Source organism: Pseudopodoces humilis, chromosome 7 (assembly GCF_049639895.1).
Source record: "Pseudopodoces humilis isolate 2021_Gansu_Grassland_sample_001 chromosome 7, ASM4963989v1, whole genome shotgun sequence".
In the NCBI taxonomy this organism is placed as follows: Eukaryota; Metazoa; Chordata; class Aves; order Passeriformes; family Paridae; genus Pseudopodoces; species Pseudopodoces humilis.
Window position 1 is genome coordinate 61,153,111 of NC_142206.1, and position 18,375 is coordinate 61,171,485.

Genomic DNA, 18,375 nt, shown 5'->3' on the forward strand with positions numbered 1-18,375 from the left:
CCAGGGGAGGTTTAGACTGGATATTAGGGAAAGTTCCTTCCTGAAAGGTTTGTCCAGCCCTGGCACAGCTGCCCAGGACAGGGCTGGACTCACCATTCCTGGAGGGATTTAAAAGCCGTGTGGATGTGGCACTGGGGGACACGGCTCAGAGGTGGCCTTGGCAGTGCTGGGGAACAGCTGGGGACTCCCACGATCTCAGAGGACTTTTCCAACCTCAACAATTCTCAATGACTTTTATTTATCAGGAGGGATGAGGATGCAACTCCAGAGCTGCACAGAACTGCTGCAGTCCATGGCAGCACACAGCAAAAACACACTTGAGGCTTTGTCCATGAGCTGCTGCTCCTCCACAAACAGCCACAGACCCTTCAGCAGCTCAGTGCTCCTGAGGGGTGATCATTAAACCAGACAAAACTCAAAGTGTGAAGAGCCCAAAAAACACCCAGAACATTTTTTATTAAATCAGCACCCACCAACTGGGTGAGATTCTTCCAGGGGGAACAGCACCAACACCACACAGAAACCACACACACCCCGACATTCCCCCCACTGCCACTTGGCTTCTGTGCAATAAAATACTGAAAACTTCTGACTGACGTATTCAGAGCTTCCTAGAGAAACAGGAAACAGCCACGTGCAGAGGCTGCTTTGTCTGTTACTGATCCACCACCGAGTTTAAGCTTAATAAAACTTAATTGCATGATTTCTTAACAGGTCACATACACCTTTGAGTGTAGTGGGAGAGCTGGGCTTACAGGAAATACAGCGGTGTCTACAACTTCATTTATGCAACGTAAGATAAATCCTAGGAAATCACATACATCTCAGTTACATGCTGCTGTGTTTATTCCAAATCCAGCTCCAGCTCCAGGTTGGGCAGTGCCTGCTGAAGGACACGGAAGGTCACTTCTTTCTCTCTGATCCCAGGAAGGTCACTCAGATACAAATATTCCAGGTTCCTGTAAATATTTAAAAAGAAAATGGCCAACTACTATTGACTTGCTGACAGAGAAGTTGGAGAAATTATCCTACTGCAGTTGCTTTGAGTATTTTGAATGGTGACTGGTTCTACTGGAAGTTTCTTTCTGAAGTGGGTGCTTGGGGTTTTTAGCTGCAGTATCCAGCTGCATCCCATTCTCGAGCAGCCAGGTCTGTCCCAGACCCTGAGGCACGAGAGGGTGGCGTGGCAGGAAGCTGTGAGGTGGAGAAGCACTAAAAGCTACAGGACACAGTCAAACCTTGCCCTGCAGAGCTGCTGCAGGAGAGGGCTCAGGAACAGAAGCCAAGCTGATCATTAATTACTGATCCCCGAGCCCAACCCAACCCTACAGGCTCGAAACAGCGACCCCAGCCCTTGCACCCAGCACAATCCCCAGGAGCCCGGAGCAGGGGGCTGTGGAAGCACTCAGTGGCTCACATACGTCAGCTTGTGGAGTGCAATGATGCCTTTGTCTGTGACATTCCCACAGGAAATGATCTTCAGCTGCTGCAGACTCTTCTGGAGGTTGCTGGTCTCGCTGAGCCTCTGCAGACACTCGTCCTGGATGTACATGCACTTCTCCAGTTTGATATCTGTAACGTGCTCCAGGCCATCTGCAAAGGCAAAAGTGAGGATTTGCTCCAGAATTCCAGGACCAGCCTGTGCTGGTTGGAAAATTCTCAGTTCAATAACTGCCCCTAAAACCACGCAGCAACACATTCCTTTATACAGTGGGGCCATAACACACAATCAATATCCAAAGTCCCTTTGTGGAACTTCAGATTTAGGAAAACCTTGGGGTTTGAATCGTTTCAGTAAGATTTCAAGAGCTTTGAAACGGGCAAGTAACAAAAAACCTACACAGTTTTGGGTAATAAACAATAACTCTGACTAAGAAAGTGCTAATGCCAGAAATTCAGGGTCCCTTGCTATGAAAAAAATAAAACAGCCTGTTCCCATTTTGCTATCTGTCATTTAAAGACCACCTGAAACACTTGTTTAATCTCTTATTTTGAAGAGAGCCTGCTTCTTGTCTTTGAAGACACCATAAATGCCTGGAGAATGAGCAGAATTATGACTTCAGAGACACCAAAATCACTCCTTGTGCAGAAGAAAAATAATATTTATAGTGCTTTTTGCCATGAATTTATTGAAATTTGTGGCACTTCCTTAGTGCTACGGCCACTTCAGGTAAAAGCTGAAGTTCCCAATGTCTTTTCACTTTAATCACACCTCCAGCAAAACCTTAGGGACTGATAAATATTTATAAAGGGGCAGAAAAACCACAAATGACTTACCAGTATCTTGCTAAGGAAGGAACAAATGGCACCATTATTGATATTTTTGTGAGAAATGAGCTTTACTTTCTAGAATTTTAGAAGTTTAATTAGGGATAAAAAGGGACCCCACAGCGCTGGGTGCACAGCCCTAGCTAGCTGTACACTGGTTTATTATAACTCTTTTAATATATATTTTTATTACATTGATCAAATACATATTTATGAAGATTATATATACTTAAATATTCCTTTGAGTTCTTTTACATGTTCTGGGAATTCTTTAGCTTGGTTTGACTCTTGACTTGTGTAACGGTGTAGATTTGATTTTTGGAAGTTTTGTGTGTTATTTTCTTATAATAGATATGCTATTTCTTTATAATGTGTATACTATTGTTTTATGACAAATGGGGAGTTATTGATAGTTGAAAGGTCAGTGGCAGAAGTCCTCTTCATATCTTTTTTTCTCTGTTATTTGTCTGTTTTCTTTAACGTTATTTAATTATATAGATAGTTATATAATAGATATATATATACTTATATAGTTAGCTATTTTCACAAACTTGAGTTATTCTTACCATTGTTAGTTATAAAAATAAAAATAGTAGCTATTTCTGCAAAAATGAATGTTACAATGCACAACACATAGTTTCTATTTTAATATTTTGTGGAAGCTTAAACTATAATATATGTTTATTACACATGTAACTGATATATATATAAATATATAACATATATATAACATATATTATATATTAATATATTAATATATATATGAGTTATGTAAGTTATTTATATATATGTTACACATGGCTACGGCATTGGCTACAAAAGCTGACAAATTATACTGCATCAAAAACAGTTAAAAGTGATTACAGCTATTACATTACAGATATTACAAATTATATCAAAATCGTTGTGATTAATAATAATTTGCAGAAGTCAATGAAATTATTAAAAAGTTAATAATAACGAAAGCTAACGAGTAGATATAAGATTTCAAGGCAAGGAAAATGAAAGCCATTAGGAAGAAGCCCCGTGTGTACATTACCCAGGTAGTCAAATCCTCTGTACATGATGCAGGAGTCGGTGGCGTTGATGGCTTCGATCTTGTACTTGCCCAGGGGCCCTGTGGGGAGCCCATTGTAGTCCTGCTGCCACTTGGGCGAGCCCTGGTACCTCACCAGGGCCCCGCAGCGCAGCAGCCACTCCGAGGCCGCGCGGTCGGGACCCACGGCTCGGATGCGCTCGTGGTCCACCCTGCAGACAGAGAGAGCCTGGAATCATCCCACGGGGAACAATAATGCTCCACAGCAAACACCTGCCTGGAGAGGGCTGAGCTACAACAGAGGCTGGACAGAGTGCAGAATAAAGAAGGGATTTACTGAAAGGCCTTAAAGGATACACTTCAGGCAGTACAGGAGCCTGGCCAGGACTACACCCAAGATGGACCCAAAAACAGTCATGAAATGGATGACTGGTCACGAGGGCTGACATTTTTATAAGTTTTGGTCCATCTGTATGTCTGTGTTAATTGTCCAATTACAGCTTCAGATTATGAAGTCCCATCCCTCTTGTTCTCTCTCTTCAGTCCACTGTTGTTTCTGCTTTTGGGCCTGAAACTTGTAACGATTGTCCTTGGTTCTAAGCTGGAAAAGGAAATGTTTTGTCTGCCTGTCCTGTGAAGAGAACTCACTGACATTTAATGGGAAGCTCAAAACTACACACCTAGGGAAAAATATGAAAGCTAAAACTTAAGGCATCATGTGCAGGGTCAGAGAAGTAAGTGTGAGTAAATGAGGTTCACTCTTTCAAATTTTTAGAAGTTTAGTAAGGGATAATAAGGGATGAAGTAGAAGTAACAGTAACTAGTAATGTAATATAATTATTACATTGATAATATGCTAATATTGTATAATAATATAATGTATTAATACATTAATTAACTGTTACATCTAGTAATAGCTAGATGCACACAGTCAACTAGAACAAGTCTTTGTTTTTTCATTGCATTGGTCAAATGCATATTCATGAAGCTTATGCATATTCAAACATTCTTTTGCATTTACATGTTTGGGGAATTTTTTAGCTGAGTTCAGCTCTTGACTTTGTTTTCTTAGAGTACATGCCATGATGCAGATGTGATTTTGAGAAGCTTATATTTTATTTCTGCACAAGGCCCCCTGGTCTGTGGTTTGATATTGATAGCCAAAGGGTCAGTGGTAGATTCTTCTTTGCTCTTTCAGTGTTATTTGCCTGGTTCTTTTTAATGTTATCTTATACAGATGTTTTAGCTGTTTTTACAAGTTCTTTTAATCAATATTAGTTAATTCACTATTGCTAGTTAGCTACAAAAATAAAGTAATTCATTATTATTTCAGAAAAACAACTACTTCTAAAAAAATAATAAAATAAAAAAATAAAAATTAACGTTATAATACACAGCACACAGCATTTACTTTAATATTCTGTGAAAGCCTAAACTGTAATATGTATTTATTACACTAAAATATACAATTTACCCAGGGATTAGGGAATTAACTATCAAAGGCTGACAAATTATATGATATCAAAAACAGTTAAAAAGAGATTATAAACTGTACTATATTAAAATAATTTGTAAAAGTTAATATATAATAGTGAAAGCCAACAACTACATAGTTATTTATAACGTGAGAATGTGATTTACTGGAAATGGTTCATGGGTAATTTTTGGATTGTGCAGTGATTAGTCTGGCGTGAGGTTTTTTTATTTAAGTGGCAGATGCTTTTTGGGAAAAAAAGAATACAAATACAACTTTAACTCTGTTTCCTTCCATGTCTGTAAGGAAAGAAAACTGTGCCACTGATTAAGGTGAGATTTGGGGTCAAAGAAGACCAGGATTTTGGGATGGGATCCATGTGCATTCCAGGGAAGGGGCAGAGCACACACCTTCCTCTGGAAGGTCACAGCTTTGGAATGGGAAGCAGATACGGAACGACCCCTTGGCAACAACCACCATGCAATATGGGGGGGAAAGAAGAGCGTAAATGACAGAAAACGTTTTCTGTAGCCGAGGGATTTGGTTGTTCTGCTCCGCAAACCGCGCAGAGAATTTGAGGGATCTGAAAGTTAATTATTAACCAGCGACTCACTCTTACTTGTTGAACACGGCATTCAGCCATCCCCAAAAGGCTCGACAACTGCCCGGCGGCAGCGGCGGCTTCCTCAAGAGTGTCCCCAACGCCATCCTCACCTCCTTGCAGACAGGAGAGGGGGAAAGGGAGATGTTATTTGGAGCGCCAGCAGCAGGGGAACGCCGTGCCGCCCTCAAGGCCTGACCGGGGCTGCGAGCCCGGGCGGGCCCACGGCTGCGGGGGTGGGGACCGTCACTGCCCCCGGCGCCGAGCGACCGAACCTTGCCCGGAGGCCGGCGCTGCGCTGCCTGGCTAAGCGGAGCAGGAGGGGCAGGGGCAGCAGGAGGAGGAGGAGGAAAGGAGAGAAGGAGGAGAGGAAAGAAGGAGGAGGACGCGCGGACGCGGCCCCGGCCCTCTCTCCGCCCCCAACATGGCGGCGGCGCTGAGGGGCCGCGCGGGCCCGGGCGGGGCCGCGGCGCTGTGGCGGCTGCAGAGCCGGCGGAGCAGGTGAGGCCGGCGGGCAGCGCTCACCTGCTCCTTCCCCTAGCTCCATCTCTTCTCCTGGTCTAGTCCCTAACCCTATAAGACTATCCTTGTCCCTGTCGCTAGGGTCTCCCCTCACCCCTTCCCCTCTCGTCTGTACATCTGCTCATCCACTTCCCCTATCCTTTTCCGTGTCATTTTCCCCTATCTTTTACCTCTTCCTGTTTTCTGTATCCTCTATGTTTGCTATATCACCTTTCCTTATTCCCTTTTCCTCATCCCCTGTATTCTCTATAACCACTTCCCCTACATCTTTTGTCTGCTATCCCTTTCCCCTCTACATTATTAATCACCCCATCCCCTTTCTTCCATCCCGTTTTCCTCTCCCCTTTACTCCCTTATATATGCCCTTTATTCCTTATATCTCCTTCCCTTATAACCCTAACTTTATATCCCTTTTCCTCTCTTCCCTTTCCCTCTCCCTTCTATTCCCTGCATCCCTTTTCGCCATCCCCTGTTCCCTTTCCCTGTCCCGGGTTGTGCTGATGGCCGTGTCCCCTCAGCTCGTTCGACGTGGCCGTGGTGGGCGCGGGGATCGTGGGCCTGGCCGCGGCCCGGGAGCTCATCCAGCGCCATCCCTCGCTGGCCTTCGCCGTGCTGGAGAAGGAGCAGGAGCCGGGTACGGAGCGGGACAGGTGACAGGGACCGACAGCTGCCACAGCCTCAGTATTCCCTGGATATCTGTGGGGAGGGATCGGCTTTTGGGTAGTAGTTGTGGGAGAGCACCTGCCCGTGTTGTTGAGTTGGTGATGGGTTTCCCATCCTGGAAGTGTTCCAGACTGGGTTGGACAGGGCTTGGAGCAGCGTTGGGTAGTGGAAGGTGTGGATCTGTAAAATCTCTTCCATCCCAAACCATCCTGGGATTCTGTGATGACTCTTCCCTAACACGGAATTTCCTCCAGCCTTCTCCCAGGGATGTGTCCTTCAGCAGAGAAGCGGAGTTGTCTGTGCTTCACTGCTGGGACTTCACATTGGGAATTTTAAGTTAAAAAGCATTGCTGCTGTGGAAGCTGCAGTGTGACCAGCAGCAAGGAATGTCAGGAGAGAGGACAAGGAGGGGGAATAACCAGGATAAGGAGTAGTGCAGGTTGTGGAAGGGCACACGCAGGTCCTGCATGGAGCTGGGAGAATCCCAAGGAATAGACATCAGTGATTAACTCCAAACAGGACCTGTGAGTCCAAAATCTTGTCTTAAATAGCTCCACCAGCCAGGCTGTAAATTGCTCTTGAGATGTTCCATGAATGATACAAAAATGACTTTTTATCCCCAAGACGTACACAAAGTCCTTAACAGCTGTGTGAGTGCCAAGCAGGAATGTGACCTTTGGGCATCCAAACGTTAAGTGGGATAAGAATGTGACCAAATTACTTCAGTAAAAATGTTTGTGGTATTTTTACCTCTATTTTATCTATTTGCAAAGAGGAAATAGCAACCTTATCCAGTTCACAAATACTCAAAAATCCTCCCAGGCCTTGCTAGCATGTCCAGAGGAATTGTGGATTGCACAGATAATATGTTAGATCAGGCCTTAAGAGATGCATTTCATTGTAAAATTTGTATTTGTTAAAATTAATTTTAGCCTGTAAAACATTTTGATTGATCGGCTTGTTCTGGAAGGAAAAACTTGTGATTTTAGGGGTTTTTTTTCCCTGTTGATCCAACACAATGTGGGCTGTGATTATCATTAACCAGGACTGGCTGTGTCAGTGTTTCTCTAACCTTTTGAGGCCAGGGAATGACTTAATTGTGCAGTTCTCTCACTTGATCATCTCTTATAATGCTGATTTAAGGCAGGACCTCAATTTACTCATTCTTCTGACAGCTGAAGTGATTTAAATGGGAACAAATGGATTCTAACAATGTATTTTTTTTCTCTTTAGCCCATCACCAGAGTGGACACAACAGTGGTGTGATCCACAGCGGGATTTACTACACCCCTGGCTCCCTGAAGGCCAAGCTCTGCGTGCAGGGGGCAGCCCTCTGCTACAAATACTGTGACCAGAAGGGAATTCCCTACAAACAGTGTGGGAAGGTACAGGAATCCCTGTGTTTCCCTGCTTTACCTGTGGAAACTGAAGCTGTGTCATGGTGCCTGGCCGTGGATTTTCTCCACATTCTCCTAGTTGCACGTAATTTTATACATAAATGTGTATAATGCACATAATCCCAAATCATCCCTTCCAGTTGATGAGTCTCAGTATGAGAGGTTTTTCATGACCCTCCACGCTCTGAACCATTTTTAATTCAGTTTGTCTGTGGTGCAAGGTGAGAACCAGGACTGGGCAGAGCATTCCAGGTGTGGATTCCTCAGTGAAACAGAGTTCTCTATCCATTTCCCAGTTGTTCTAACGCTCAGTTCAGGTTTTCCAGCTCTCACTGGGCATTGAGCTGCTGTTTCCACAGGGCTTTCTATCCTAACCCCAAGGTCTTGGCCCTGAGGGATAAATTTGAATTCCATGGTTCTTCTCAGAGCCGTGTCCAGTCCGTGCTCCCTCTGCTACCACGCTGGGCACAGGGTGGCACTGTGGATCTGTGCAGCAGCACACCTGAGGGGACAGCCTGCTCCCTGCTCAAACCTCCTGTCCTGAAGGGGTCAGCTGGAGCCTGGCTGACACTGAATTTGTATATTTTGTACCAACAACAGGGTGGCAGCAGGAGCAGGGCAGTGCCCTTGTGCTGGCACTGCTGGGCCACCTCCAATCTTGGGGACAACTCTGGGCTCCTCACAGCAAAGCCAGCTGGAGGAACTGGAGCGTGTCCCCAGAAGGGAATGGAGCTGGGAAGGGGCTGGAGAATTCCTGAGGGAGCTGGAAAAGGGGCTGGAGAATTCCTGAGGGAGCTGGAAAAGGGGCTGGAGAATTCCTGAGGGAGCTGGGAAGGGGCTGGAGAATTCCTGAGGGAGCTGGGAAGGGGCTGAGCCTGGAGCAAAGGAGGCTCAGGGGGCCCTTGTGGCTCTACATGAGTCCCTGGCAGGAGGGGACAGCCAAGGGAGGTTCTGCTCCCAGGGAACAGGGACAGGAGGAGAGGGAACAGCCCCAGGATGGGCCACAAAGCTTTAGTTTGATACTGGGGAAAATTCCTTCCTGGAAAGGTTTGTCCAGCTGTCCAGGACAGTGCTGGAGTCCCCATCTCTGGAGGGATCTAAAATCCCTGTGGATGGCACTGTTGGGGACATGGGGCAGTTGTGACCTTGGCAGTGCTGAGAGATCAGTTGGACTCTGAGAGAGCTTTTCCAACCTCAGCAATTCCCTGATTCCATGACACTCCCCTGGCAGTGTTCATTCCAGGGAAGATAATGGTGAAACTTCACAAGCTTTCCCTAAAGCAGCCCCAGGCTTGGAGAGCTTCACACCTGTGAGGTGCCAGAGCTGAACATGATCTGTGCAAACCAGGCACAGGTAATTCACAGCCTGGATTTATCTCCTGTGATAGCTGTGAACAGACTCCTTGATTAAATGAACTGAAACTGGTACAATTCCACTCAGACCATGTCAGAACATGTCCTTTCTCTCCTATCAAGGCTCTTTGAGATTTGTACATCTTGGGTTGAGTTCAGTTTTACTTTTGAAAGCATCCTAGTGCTTCTTTTAATTCATATTCTCTTCTTTCACATGCAGACTTGTAGTCTCAGGGTGCTTCTAGCAAATATTGTCAATTGATAGTAACTCAAGTTACAGTTTAGCATTTATTTTTTAATTCTCTATGATATTTTAGTCCTTCCTCAGCAACAGAATTTTGTGCAATTAATGGCACCAACCATTTTTCATCCCCTGGATTCAACTGCTTGAGCTTGTTGCCAAACGTGCCCTGGCTCTGTTTTGCTCACTGCTGTGATTTTTTTGCCTTCCCAAAGCTGATTGTGGCCGTGGAACATGATGAAATTCCAAGGCTCAAAGCTCTGTATGAGAGGGGGCTGCAGAACAACGTCCCGGGGCTGAAACTCATTGGAGCCAAGGAAATCCAGGAGAAGGAGCCCTTCTGCAGGGTAAGGGGTTACCATAATTCTAATTAGCTTGTAAGAGTTGTTTCACAGGTGAAAACGTATTTTCATTTAACAAAAATATTTTTCTGGCGTTGAGGTTCAAGTTTAAAGGAGCCTGAAAATTCCTTCCCATCCATAAAAGTGGATTTGGATCAAGCCAATTTCGATGCAGGTGGTGTGGCTGTCATGTAGCACTTCTCACCTGTTTATTTTCCCAGAAGGAGGAATGTGAGGAGTTTATGGAACAGAGACTTGTTATTGATTAGTCTGTCTTTGTTTGAAAGGAAAAGCTGGATATGAATTCCCTGTGCTGTTTCACCTGGCAGCTTGCTCTGGTGTAGCTGTGTGACTTAGGAGTGGTTGTAGGTACAGACAGAAATTTCCTGGAAAAGAATATTTTTAATTTTTATTTTTTTCTTCCAGGGACTGATGGCCCTTGATTCTCCCTACACTGGGATTGTGGATTACAAACAAGTGGCCCAGTCCTATGCCAGAGACTTTCAGGAAGCAGGTGGGACAATCTTGACTGATTTTGAAGTCACAAACATGGAGATGGCCAAAGAAAGTTCTCCAGAAAGTGAAGATGGTAAGACTGGATTTTTTTTTGCCCTCCATTTACTACAAAGATTTTGTTCAAAACACGATTGTTTTAACTGAAATGACATTTCTGAATTAATCTGTCTCCTAGGGACGAGAAAAAAAGCAAAATTATCTTAGTGAGAGTATTCAGAAAACTCACTTAGGTTTTTTTTGCAGGCAGATCACCCCTCAGCTGAAACATTTAAAACTGATGGGAAGAAAGAGTAAAATGGAGAAATAAAGTTGTTATCGCCTCTTAAAATCAGATTTATCTGAATCTTGCATGTTTATTCTTGTAATAGTGATTTTCCTTATCCTGATGGCAGGTTGGATCTGTGCTGGCACACAGAGGGAAGAATAAAAATTAATGATATAATTAATAAATACAGTCATGTCCAACAACATTAATTATGACAACTTCTATAGCTTGGAAGATATTCCTGAGGAAAATTCCTCCCTGATGACAAGTTGCTTGTTCTGTCAGTTCTCCGTTACTTGTTCTAGTAATTCCTTCTCTTGTTTAATTCCATTTCAGGACTGAAATACCCAGTGATTGTTAGGAGCAAAAAGGTAAGGGTGAAAAAGAAGTTTTAATTCCTCCCAGGAAGCTGCTTCTCCTTTAATTAAGATTTTTTTTTTCCTGGTGGATTAATCATCTCCCAAAAAAAAAAGGTTAAAAAGCTGCAGTTCAACAACATGATCAGTTTGATAAAACAACTGCAGTCAGTTCTTAACAATGAGGATGTTCAAATTAATTATTAATTCAAATTAATAAATAATAACAATCATGATGTAAAATAATAAACTAACTTTCTGCTGCCTAGTGTTTAATGTCCCTTATCTGCTTTGTTTGCACAGTCTGATGCTTGTGTTTCCAAGAACTCCTTTATGGCTTGTTGATTTGGGGACAAACACCAATTTTCATGTTTACTTTAAGGCTGTGGCATCCATAAAATGATAAGGAGGCTTTTAGCATTGTTTTATTATCATTTTATCATCAGAACTGCTTCAGTAAAACAGGTGCACAACAGCTGCTGTTCCTGCAAGTCAGGACCTGTGCTTGTAATCCCTTCAACTTCAGGAGGGAATATCTGGAACAAAAACAACCTCACAACCCCTCTGGTACTTTTTAAATTTAGTTTTGCTGCTTTTTTCTCCTATTTTTTGCTCTTTCATTAAAAAGTACCTTCCAAAATCTGTTTTTTTTTCCACCAAATACTGGTATTTTTTCCATGCAAACATTTTTCAGTTGAAGAAAAAAAACCCCATAGTATTTAAAAACAGACACGGTGACCTAAATAAATAGATAATAGCTTTTGATTTTTTAAAAATTTATTTATTTATGGTAAGGTGTTTAATATTTAGGAGCTCTGCATAACTTTGTGCTGTGAATTTGTGTAGCTGCTCCCACCCTGTGGGGTCAAATCAGTGAACAGCGTTATTGAACTTATTTAAATATAAGTTTTATAACTTAAAAGTATATAACTTAATAACTTATAAACATAAAATTATAAATATAATAGATTATAATACATATTAACAATTAAATATTACATAGTATCTTATATTTTTATATTATATAAAATATATTATTATATTGTATAATATAAATAATATATAAATATATTATAAATAAGATTTATAATAAATTTATATAAATATATAAATATATAAATAGAAACACATTTATAAATATAAATATATAAATAATAAATATAAATGTAATATCAGTAATATTATAATTAACTTATATTTATATTATTTATCATATTATTATTTTTATATATTATATATTATATAATATAAATAATATATAAATACTATCTAAATATTTATATATAAAATATTAATTAATAATATAAATATAGATGTAATATCAATAATATAAATAATTAACTTATATTTATATTATATCATATTATTATATTTTTATAATATATGTTATATTATAATATAAAGAACATATAAATGTATAAATATTTATATAAATATAAATATATAAATAATAATAATATAAACATAAATGTAATATTATCAGTAATATTATAAATAATGAACTTACATTTACAAGTTAAATATCAGTAAGGCTGTGGGGTTTTTCTGGATGTTTTTTTTAGCAGCTACATTGAATTTTTATGGTTTTTTTTTTTTGTTTCCCACAGGGTGAGGAAATCTCCTGTGGGCACATTTTGACCTGTGCAGGGCTTCACTCCGACCGCCTGTCCGAAATCAGCGGCTGCAGCCCCGAGCCCCGGATTGTCCCGTTCCGGGGGGATTATTTGGTGCTAAAACCAGAAAAATCTTACTTGGTGAAAGGAAATATTTATCCAGTACGTACCCCCTGGTTTGTCTGTCACAGTGTGCCCTAAGAGCTGCTAGAAATGCAGGAAAAATGCCTAAAATTTAATAATAAATTAAATAAATTTAATAATAAATTCTGTCAGATGGAGATTCAGTTGGGTTCTGACAGGACAGCTTGGATTTTGTTAATTTTTGAGGGAAACATGGAAGTACCACGTGGGAAATTTTTTGTTTTGTTTATGGTTTTAGTTTTGGGGTTTGTTTTTTTTTCTTAATAGAGAAAAGATGGAATATCCCATTGCCACATATCCAGAAAACTCTTAAATTATTTCTATATGTCCTAAAATAAATCTGTAGGCAGGATTTAGAAGTCAGGGAGAGATGACAGTAAATTATTATTTATTGTTTAAATAATAACAGCGCTGTTTAATCTCTTTATTGATAATCTGGACAAAGGGGTTGACTGTACCGTCAGGAAATTCCCTGATGACACTGGAGGTCTTTTCCAACCTCAGTGATTCTGGGATTCTGTGATGAATTATTGATGAAGGGTTTAATCTTTTGTGCTAACACGCAACACTCAGATTTAGGTATTTTCCTCTCAACCTTATTTTTGAATTTGCTGATTTTGTCATAAAAAATTGATGTGGGAGAAAAAGGGAAAGCCTTTCAACCACCAAATAAAGACAAATAATGGGATGAAGAGGAGGAATCCCAGATAGAAAATGTAGTTATAGAGCAAGTTCAGAGAATTCCTAGGGTACCATTTTAGCTAATTCTGTAGATCTAAATACTGATTTTCTGAATATGAGATTAGCTTTGCCTGCTAAACGCTGGATTTTTTGGGAAAATTGGAATGCTGTTTGTCTGATCTCAGCTGGGAATGATTCAGGATCCTGTCTTGGGATGGGAAGGGAGGAACAGGAACAAAAAAAGAACGAAAAAAGAACATGCAGTTATTTATTATTAGCATTAACCAGGCCTGCTAAGTTCAGGCTGTTTTGTACACACTGTAAGGGTTTCCCAATATTTTCTATTCTATTTTATTGCAGTGTAATTGCTGCTGGTGAATAACATCATTGGTTTTATTCTGGGTTGATTTATATCCTGATTCTGTTTCTCATGTGGATTTTTTTTTGTTTTCCTGCTATTTGTTTTCTTTTTCCCTAAAATTCAGCTTTACCTGGCCCTGCTCTGTTCTCCAGTGTTTTAATTAATGACATTAACGCCACAACTGCACAATTAACAAGCAGCAAAACCAGCTCAGAGCTGATTCCAAGGTTCTGTCACTCCCAAGTTTTGTTGCTGAGGTTGGAAATAAAATGGCAATTTTGGTGTTTGTAACAGCTCTGATCACTCCTGTGTCCCATTTCAGGTTCCCAACCCTCGTTTCCCCTTCCTGGGATTCCATTTCACGCCCAGGATGGATGGCAGCATTTGGCTTGGCCCTAATGCAGTGCTGGCCTTTAAGAGAGAAGGCTACAAACTCTTGGACTTCAGCCCTGGGGACTTCTTAGATGCTGTGACCTACAGGTAATGCTTCATGTTTGTGTCTGCTGGGTGCTCTCGTTGAAATGTGAGCCATGGAAACCAATTCCTGCCCAGAATCCTGCTTTTCCCACATTTTTGGCGTGTTTCAAGACAGTTGTGCTGATAAGGGTGGACTTCCCCAAGACATTTGACTTTATGTGGTCTCATATTTGAATTTTCCAGCAGGACGTGTCTCAACCAGTCTGGGAATGGGGCTGCTCAGTGGAAGGTGCTGGTGGAGCTGTTCCAGGGTTGGTTTTGTGATAACTTCATCAGCTGAGACAGCATCATTAAATACCTGCAGAGGGTGCTGGGAGGAGAGAACGGCTGGGAGAGCTGGGAATGTTCACCTGGAGAAGGGAAGGATCCAGGGAGAGCTCAGAGCCCCTTGCAGGGCCTGAAGGGGCTCCAGGGGAGCTGGAGAGGAACTGGGGACAAGGGATGGAGGGACAGGACACAGGGAATGGCTCCCAGTGCCAGAGGGCAGGGATGGATGGGAGATTGGGAATTAATTCCTGGCTGGGAGAATGGGGAGACTCTGGAATAGAATTCCCAAAGCAGCTGTGGCTGCCCCTGGATCCCCCTGGCAGTGTCCAAGGCCAGGCTGGACATTGGGGCTTGGAGTAAGCTGGGACAGGGGAAGGTGTCCCTGCCCAGGTAGCTCCAAGCCCCATCCAACATGGCCTGGAACACTTCCAGGACTGGAATTGAGAGTTAATTCAGTGCCACAGCTCTGTGAGAAAGGTTTGTTGAAGCAGAGAAGGGCAAACATGAATTTCTTAAATATAAAGCATTATGTCATTCCAGATTTTGGGAACGGGAACTTGTGCCCTGCAGTTGCATTTGCTGCCTTTTTCAGCAGCTGCAGCTGGTGCATTTTGAGGCAGATTTTCCCTCACTGCAGTTGTGTCTCCCCTTGCAGCGGGCTGTGGAAGCTGGTGCTGAGGAACGTGTCCTACGGCCTGGGGGAGCTGTACAGAGCCTTTTCCCTCAGTGCCCAGGTGAGGCAGCTGCAGAAGTTCATCCCTGAGGTCACCACCAATGATGTGCTCAGGTAAAAGAAACATCTCCTGTTTGGGAAATCTCATATTTGAGCAGCAGAAAGTGTGGCAGGGCTTTAGTCCCTTCCTCCACCAACATACGATACCAAAGCATGGAGCTGCCTCCAGCTTGGCGATCCCAGCACAGGAAGGACCTGGAGCTCCTCAGTCCAGAGGAGGCACCAAGATGATCACAGGGATGGAGCAGCTCTGCTGGGAGGAAAGGCTGAGAATTTTGGGATTGTTCAGCCTGGAGAAGTTTTGGGGTGACCTCATTATGGCCTTGCAGTACTTGAAGAGAGAACCCACAGAAAGGTGGAGAGTGAGTTTTACAGAGCCTTGGAGAGGCAGGACAAGGGAGAATGGCCTCAAACTGCCAGAGGGGTTTAGATGGGATGTTGGGAAGGAATTCCTGGCTGGGAGGGTGGGGAGGCCCTGGCACAGGTGCCCAGAGCAGCTGTGGCTGCCCCTGGATCCCTGGAAGTGTCCAAGGCCAGGCTGGACAGGGTTTGGAGCAGCCTGGGATAGTGGGATGTGTCCCTGCCCATGGAGTGGGATGGGCTGTAAGGTCAGAGGTTGGACTCAATGGTCTGGGAGGTCTTTTCCAACCTCGATGTTTCCATGACTGTCAGATACCCCCACTCTGCCTCCTGAGTGTCAAACCTCCCCCAAAAGGCTTTGTCTGCACTCTGTGCCCTCCTCACTGTCTCCCTGGACACCTTCTCACAGAAATCGATTTTCCTGACTCAGAACAACATTTTCCTTCTGCTGGTGAGCTCCTCCTTGCTTTTGCAGGGGTCCCTCTGGTGTGAGAGCCCAGGCTCTGGACAGCCAGGGGAATTTGGTGGATGACTTTGTGTTCGATGGAGGCACGGGGGACGTGGGGAGCAGGATCCTGCACGTCAGGAACGCTCCTTCTCCCGCTGCCACCTCCTCCCTCGCCATCGCCGCCGCCATTGCCGCCGAGGCCGAGCGGCGCTTCCAGCTCTGAATCCCGGCGGGAACGGGCAGGTTCTGCCCCTCTGGAATGTGGGACTCCTCCTGAAGGACACGGAGCCACCAGGCAGCAGGGCTGGGAAGAGCCCAGGCAGCCTCGGCAATGTTCGCTGCCACAGCTCCTTGAGCGTCGCGTCCCAAGTTTGGCCACCTGGGCAGGAGCAGCCACGGGAGGGTCTCCAGCCACAGGCAGAGGAGGGAGAGCCCCTGTGGTGGGATTATCCACATGGATTCCCCATGCCTGTGCTCACCTCCTCAGAGGGGTCTGCAGAGCCACAGGCATGGGGTGGCTCTCTGTGTGCTCTGATTCCATTTAAATGGAGTCTGCAGTCCTCTAGATTACATGGAATAATGGAATAGAAGGATAAACCTGCTTAAGGGCCCTGCTGATATGGAATTAAAGGCTTTATCAGAGATTGAGAACAATATTCAGAGCCTTCGACGCGAATGTAGAGTATTTCACAGAAAAATAAGCTTAAAGAGGATTACCAGACCCAAGGCAATTTAGATCTGCAATTCAGATACTCTGTCTGATCACTGTCTCTGTTTTTTATAGAGCAGAAATGAAAATATGGATATAAATAATCACTTTTAATTTAATTTACAGCTGGGAAATCAGTGCTGATCAGAAAATTCATCGGGGGTTTGGGCTTCTTCCTGCCTCTGAATGCTGCTAGTACAAAAGGATCTTTGTCCAGCCAGTTGGGCAATCCAGGGAAAATGGTCTTTGGAACAGGGAATGTGAAGGGAAGGAAGCTCCAGAAACCTGCCTTGGGTCATGTTTGATATTGATTCCCTTGGAGCCTGAGCAGGGGTGAGTCAGGAAGGTTTCCCATTTTCCCTGAGCACGAGGGGAGCTCAGGCAGTGCTGGTGACTCCTCTGAGCTCCATTGACACCCAGTTTTTATCAGAGATACCCTTGGAGGAGTCTGTGTGGAGAGGGATGTGAAGCAAGCTCAGTGCTGAGCTGAGGATCTGGGAGTGTCGTGCAGAATTGCTGTAAAGCAGAATTTTGTGGCCTCAGGGACAAAGTATTGAGGACTTTATAGCAGATGCTCACAGGATGTTGGGTAACACAGATAATTGTGGGGAGTTTGTACCAGAAAATTGGACATTAAATTTTCCTTAAAAAGTTCTTTTCTGAGCTCCTCTGGTGGGAGTGGGTTAGCACAGGAGGGCAGCTGTGAGGCTGATTTTACTGTACAGATTGGAGACACTTTTTTGAGGGAAAAAAGGGCTTAATCTGCCTTTTTAATTTTTTTTTTATTTTTTTCTCCTGGTAAAATCTACTTTATCAGCAAATTGACTGCTGGAAATCAAATTAAAAACCTTTTCACAGCAAAGCTTTGGTCACTTTAGGCAGAGATTCAGCTGTTCCAAGTCTTCCAGTGCCACGGGGCTGTGTAAAACTTCCCAGAGTGGAACAATCCTATCTTCCCTCCCTGCCAGAAATGTTGCCTATCAACAGTAAATCCTACAAAAGGATTGCAAAAGCCACTTCCTCCCACACGGGGTGTGGCCCTGACATGTATTAACAAAATAAAGAACATTAAAATGCAAAGCAGACAGAGACCTGGGGGAGTCCTAAGTCAGCATTTCCCTGTGCTGCCTGCAGTGCTTTTTCCTCTCAGGTGATGATTGATTGGGGGTAAAGTTTATTTGAAACTTAATTTATGAACCTTGATGTAGCATCCTGTGAAACAGAAATCTTTTCAGAGATAAAAATTTTACACTTCTGTTATAAAAATAAGTTCAGAGGTTATGATATCAGGGTTTCGGGCATCAATCTCGTTGCTCACAAAGTGTGAAAATGTATTAATTTATTTTCCAAATGAGCCTCACTTTGATGATTTCATAAATGTGCCTTTTATGATTAAAATAGTGTGGTGGGGTTTTTTAAAATGCTGTAAAGTCTGTGTATTTCTCCTGACTCAGTGACAAGTTTCACTGGAATTTGCTGATTCTCAGCTGAATTAGGGAGGATATCACTCTGTATAACAGGAATTACTTCAGGAGGGGGACACATGTCC

At 43.2% G+C, this 18,375-nt stretch overlaps 2 protein-coding genes across 4 annotated transcripts; one reads left to right on the plus strand and one right to left on the minus strand.

The window, feature by feature from the left end:
* Positions 1-423: 423 nt before the first annotated feature.
* Positions 424-5,779, minus strand: DMAC2L (distal membrane arm assembly component 2 like). The gene is made up of 5 exons (XM_014257500.2): positions 5,655-5,779; positions 5,398-5,495; positions 3,308-3,516; positions 1,422-1,593; positions 424-959 (listed from the first exon to the last, which is right to left on the minus strand). Exons 2-5 carry the CDS (start codon positions 5,484-5,486, stop codon positions 845-847), a joined length of 585 nt encoding a protein of 194 aa, XP_014112975.1. The 5' UTR covers positions 5,487-5,495; positions 5,655-5,779; the 3' UTR covers positions 424-844.
* Positions 5,732-18,224, plus strand: L2HGDH (L-2-hydroxyglutarate dehydrogenase). 3 transcript variants are annotated; one of them, XR_015773015.1, is made up of 11 exons: positions 5,732-5,880; positions 6,420-6,535; positions 7,798-7,949; positions 9,771-9,902; positions 10,323-10,485; positions 11,014-11,048; positions 12,641-12,808; positions 14,155-14,312; positions 14,493-14,560; positions 15,232-15,363; positions 16,145-16,161. XR_015773015.1 is itself a non-coding variant. In XM_005528619.3 (10 exons), the coding sequence occupies exons 1-10, from the start codon at positions 5,804-5,806 to the stop codon at positions 16,338-16,340; spliced, it is 1,329 nt and encodes a 442-aa protein (XP_005528676.2). In that variant the 5' UTR covers positions 5,732-5,803; the 3' UTR covers positions 16,341-18,224. The 3 variants fall into 3 exon arrangements, 2 of the variants coding, with proteins under 2 accessions (XP_005528676.2, XP_087914474.1); XM_005528619.3 differs by lacking the exon at positions 14,493-14,560 and having other exon boundaries at positions 16,145-18,224; XM_088058348.1 differs by lacking the exons at positions 15,232-15,363; positions 16,145-16,161 and having other exon boundaries at positions 14,493-15,218.
* The last annotated feature ends 151 nt before the right edge of the window (positions 18,225-18,375 follow it).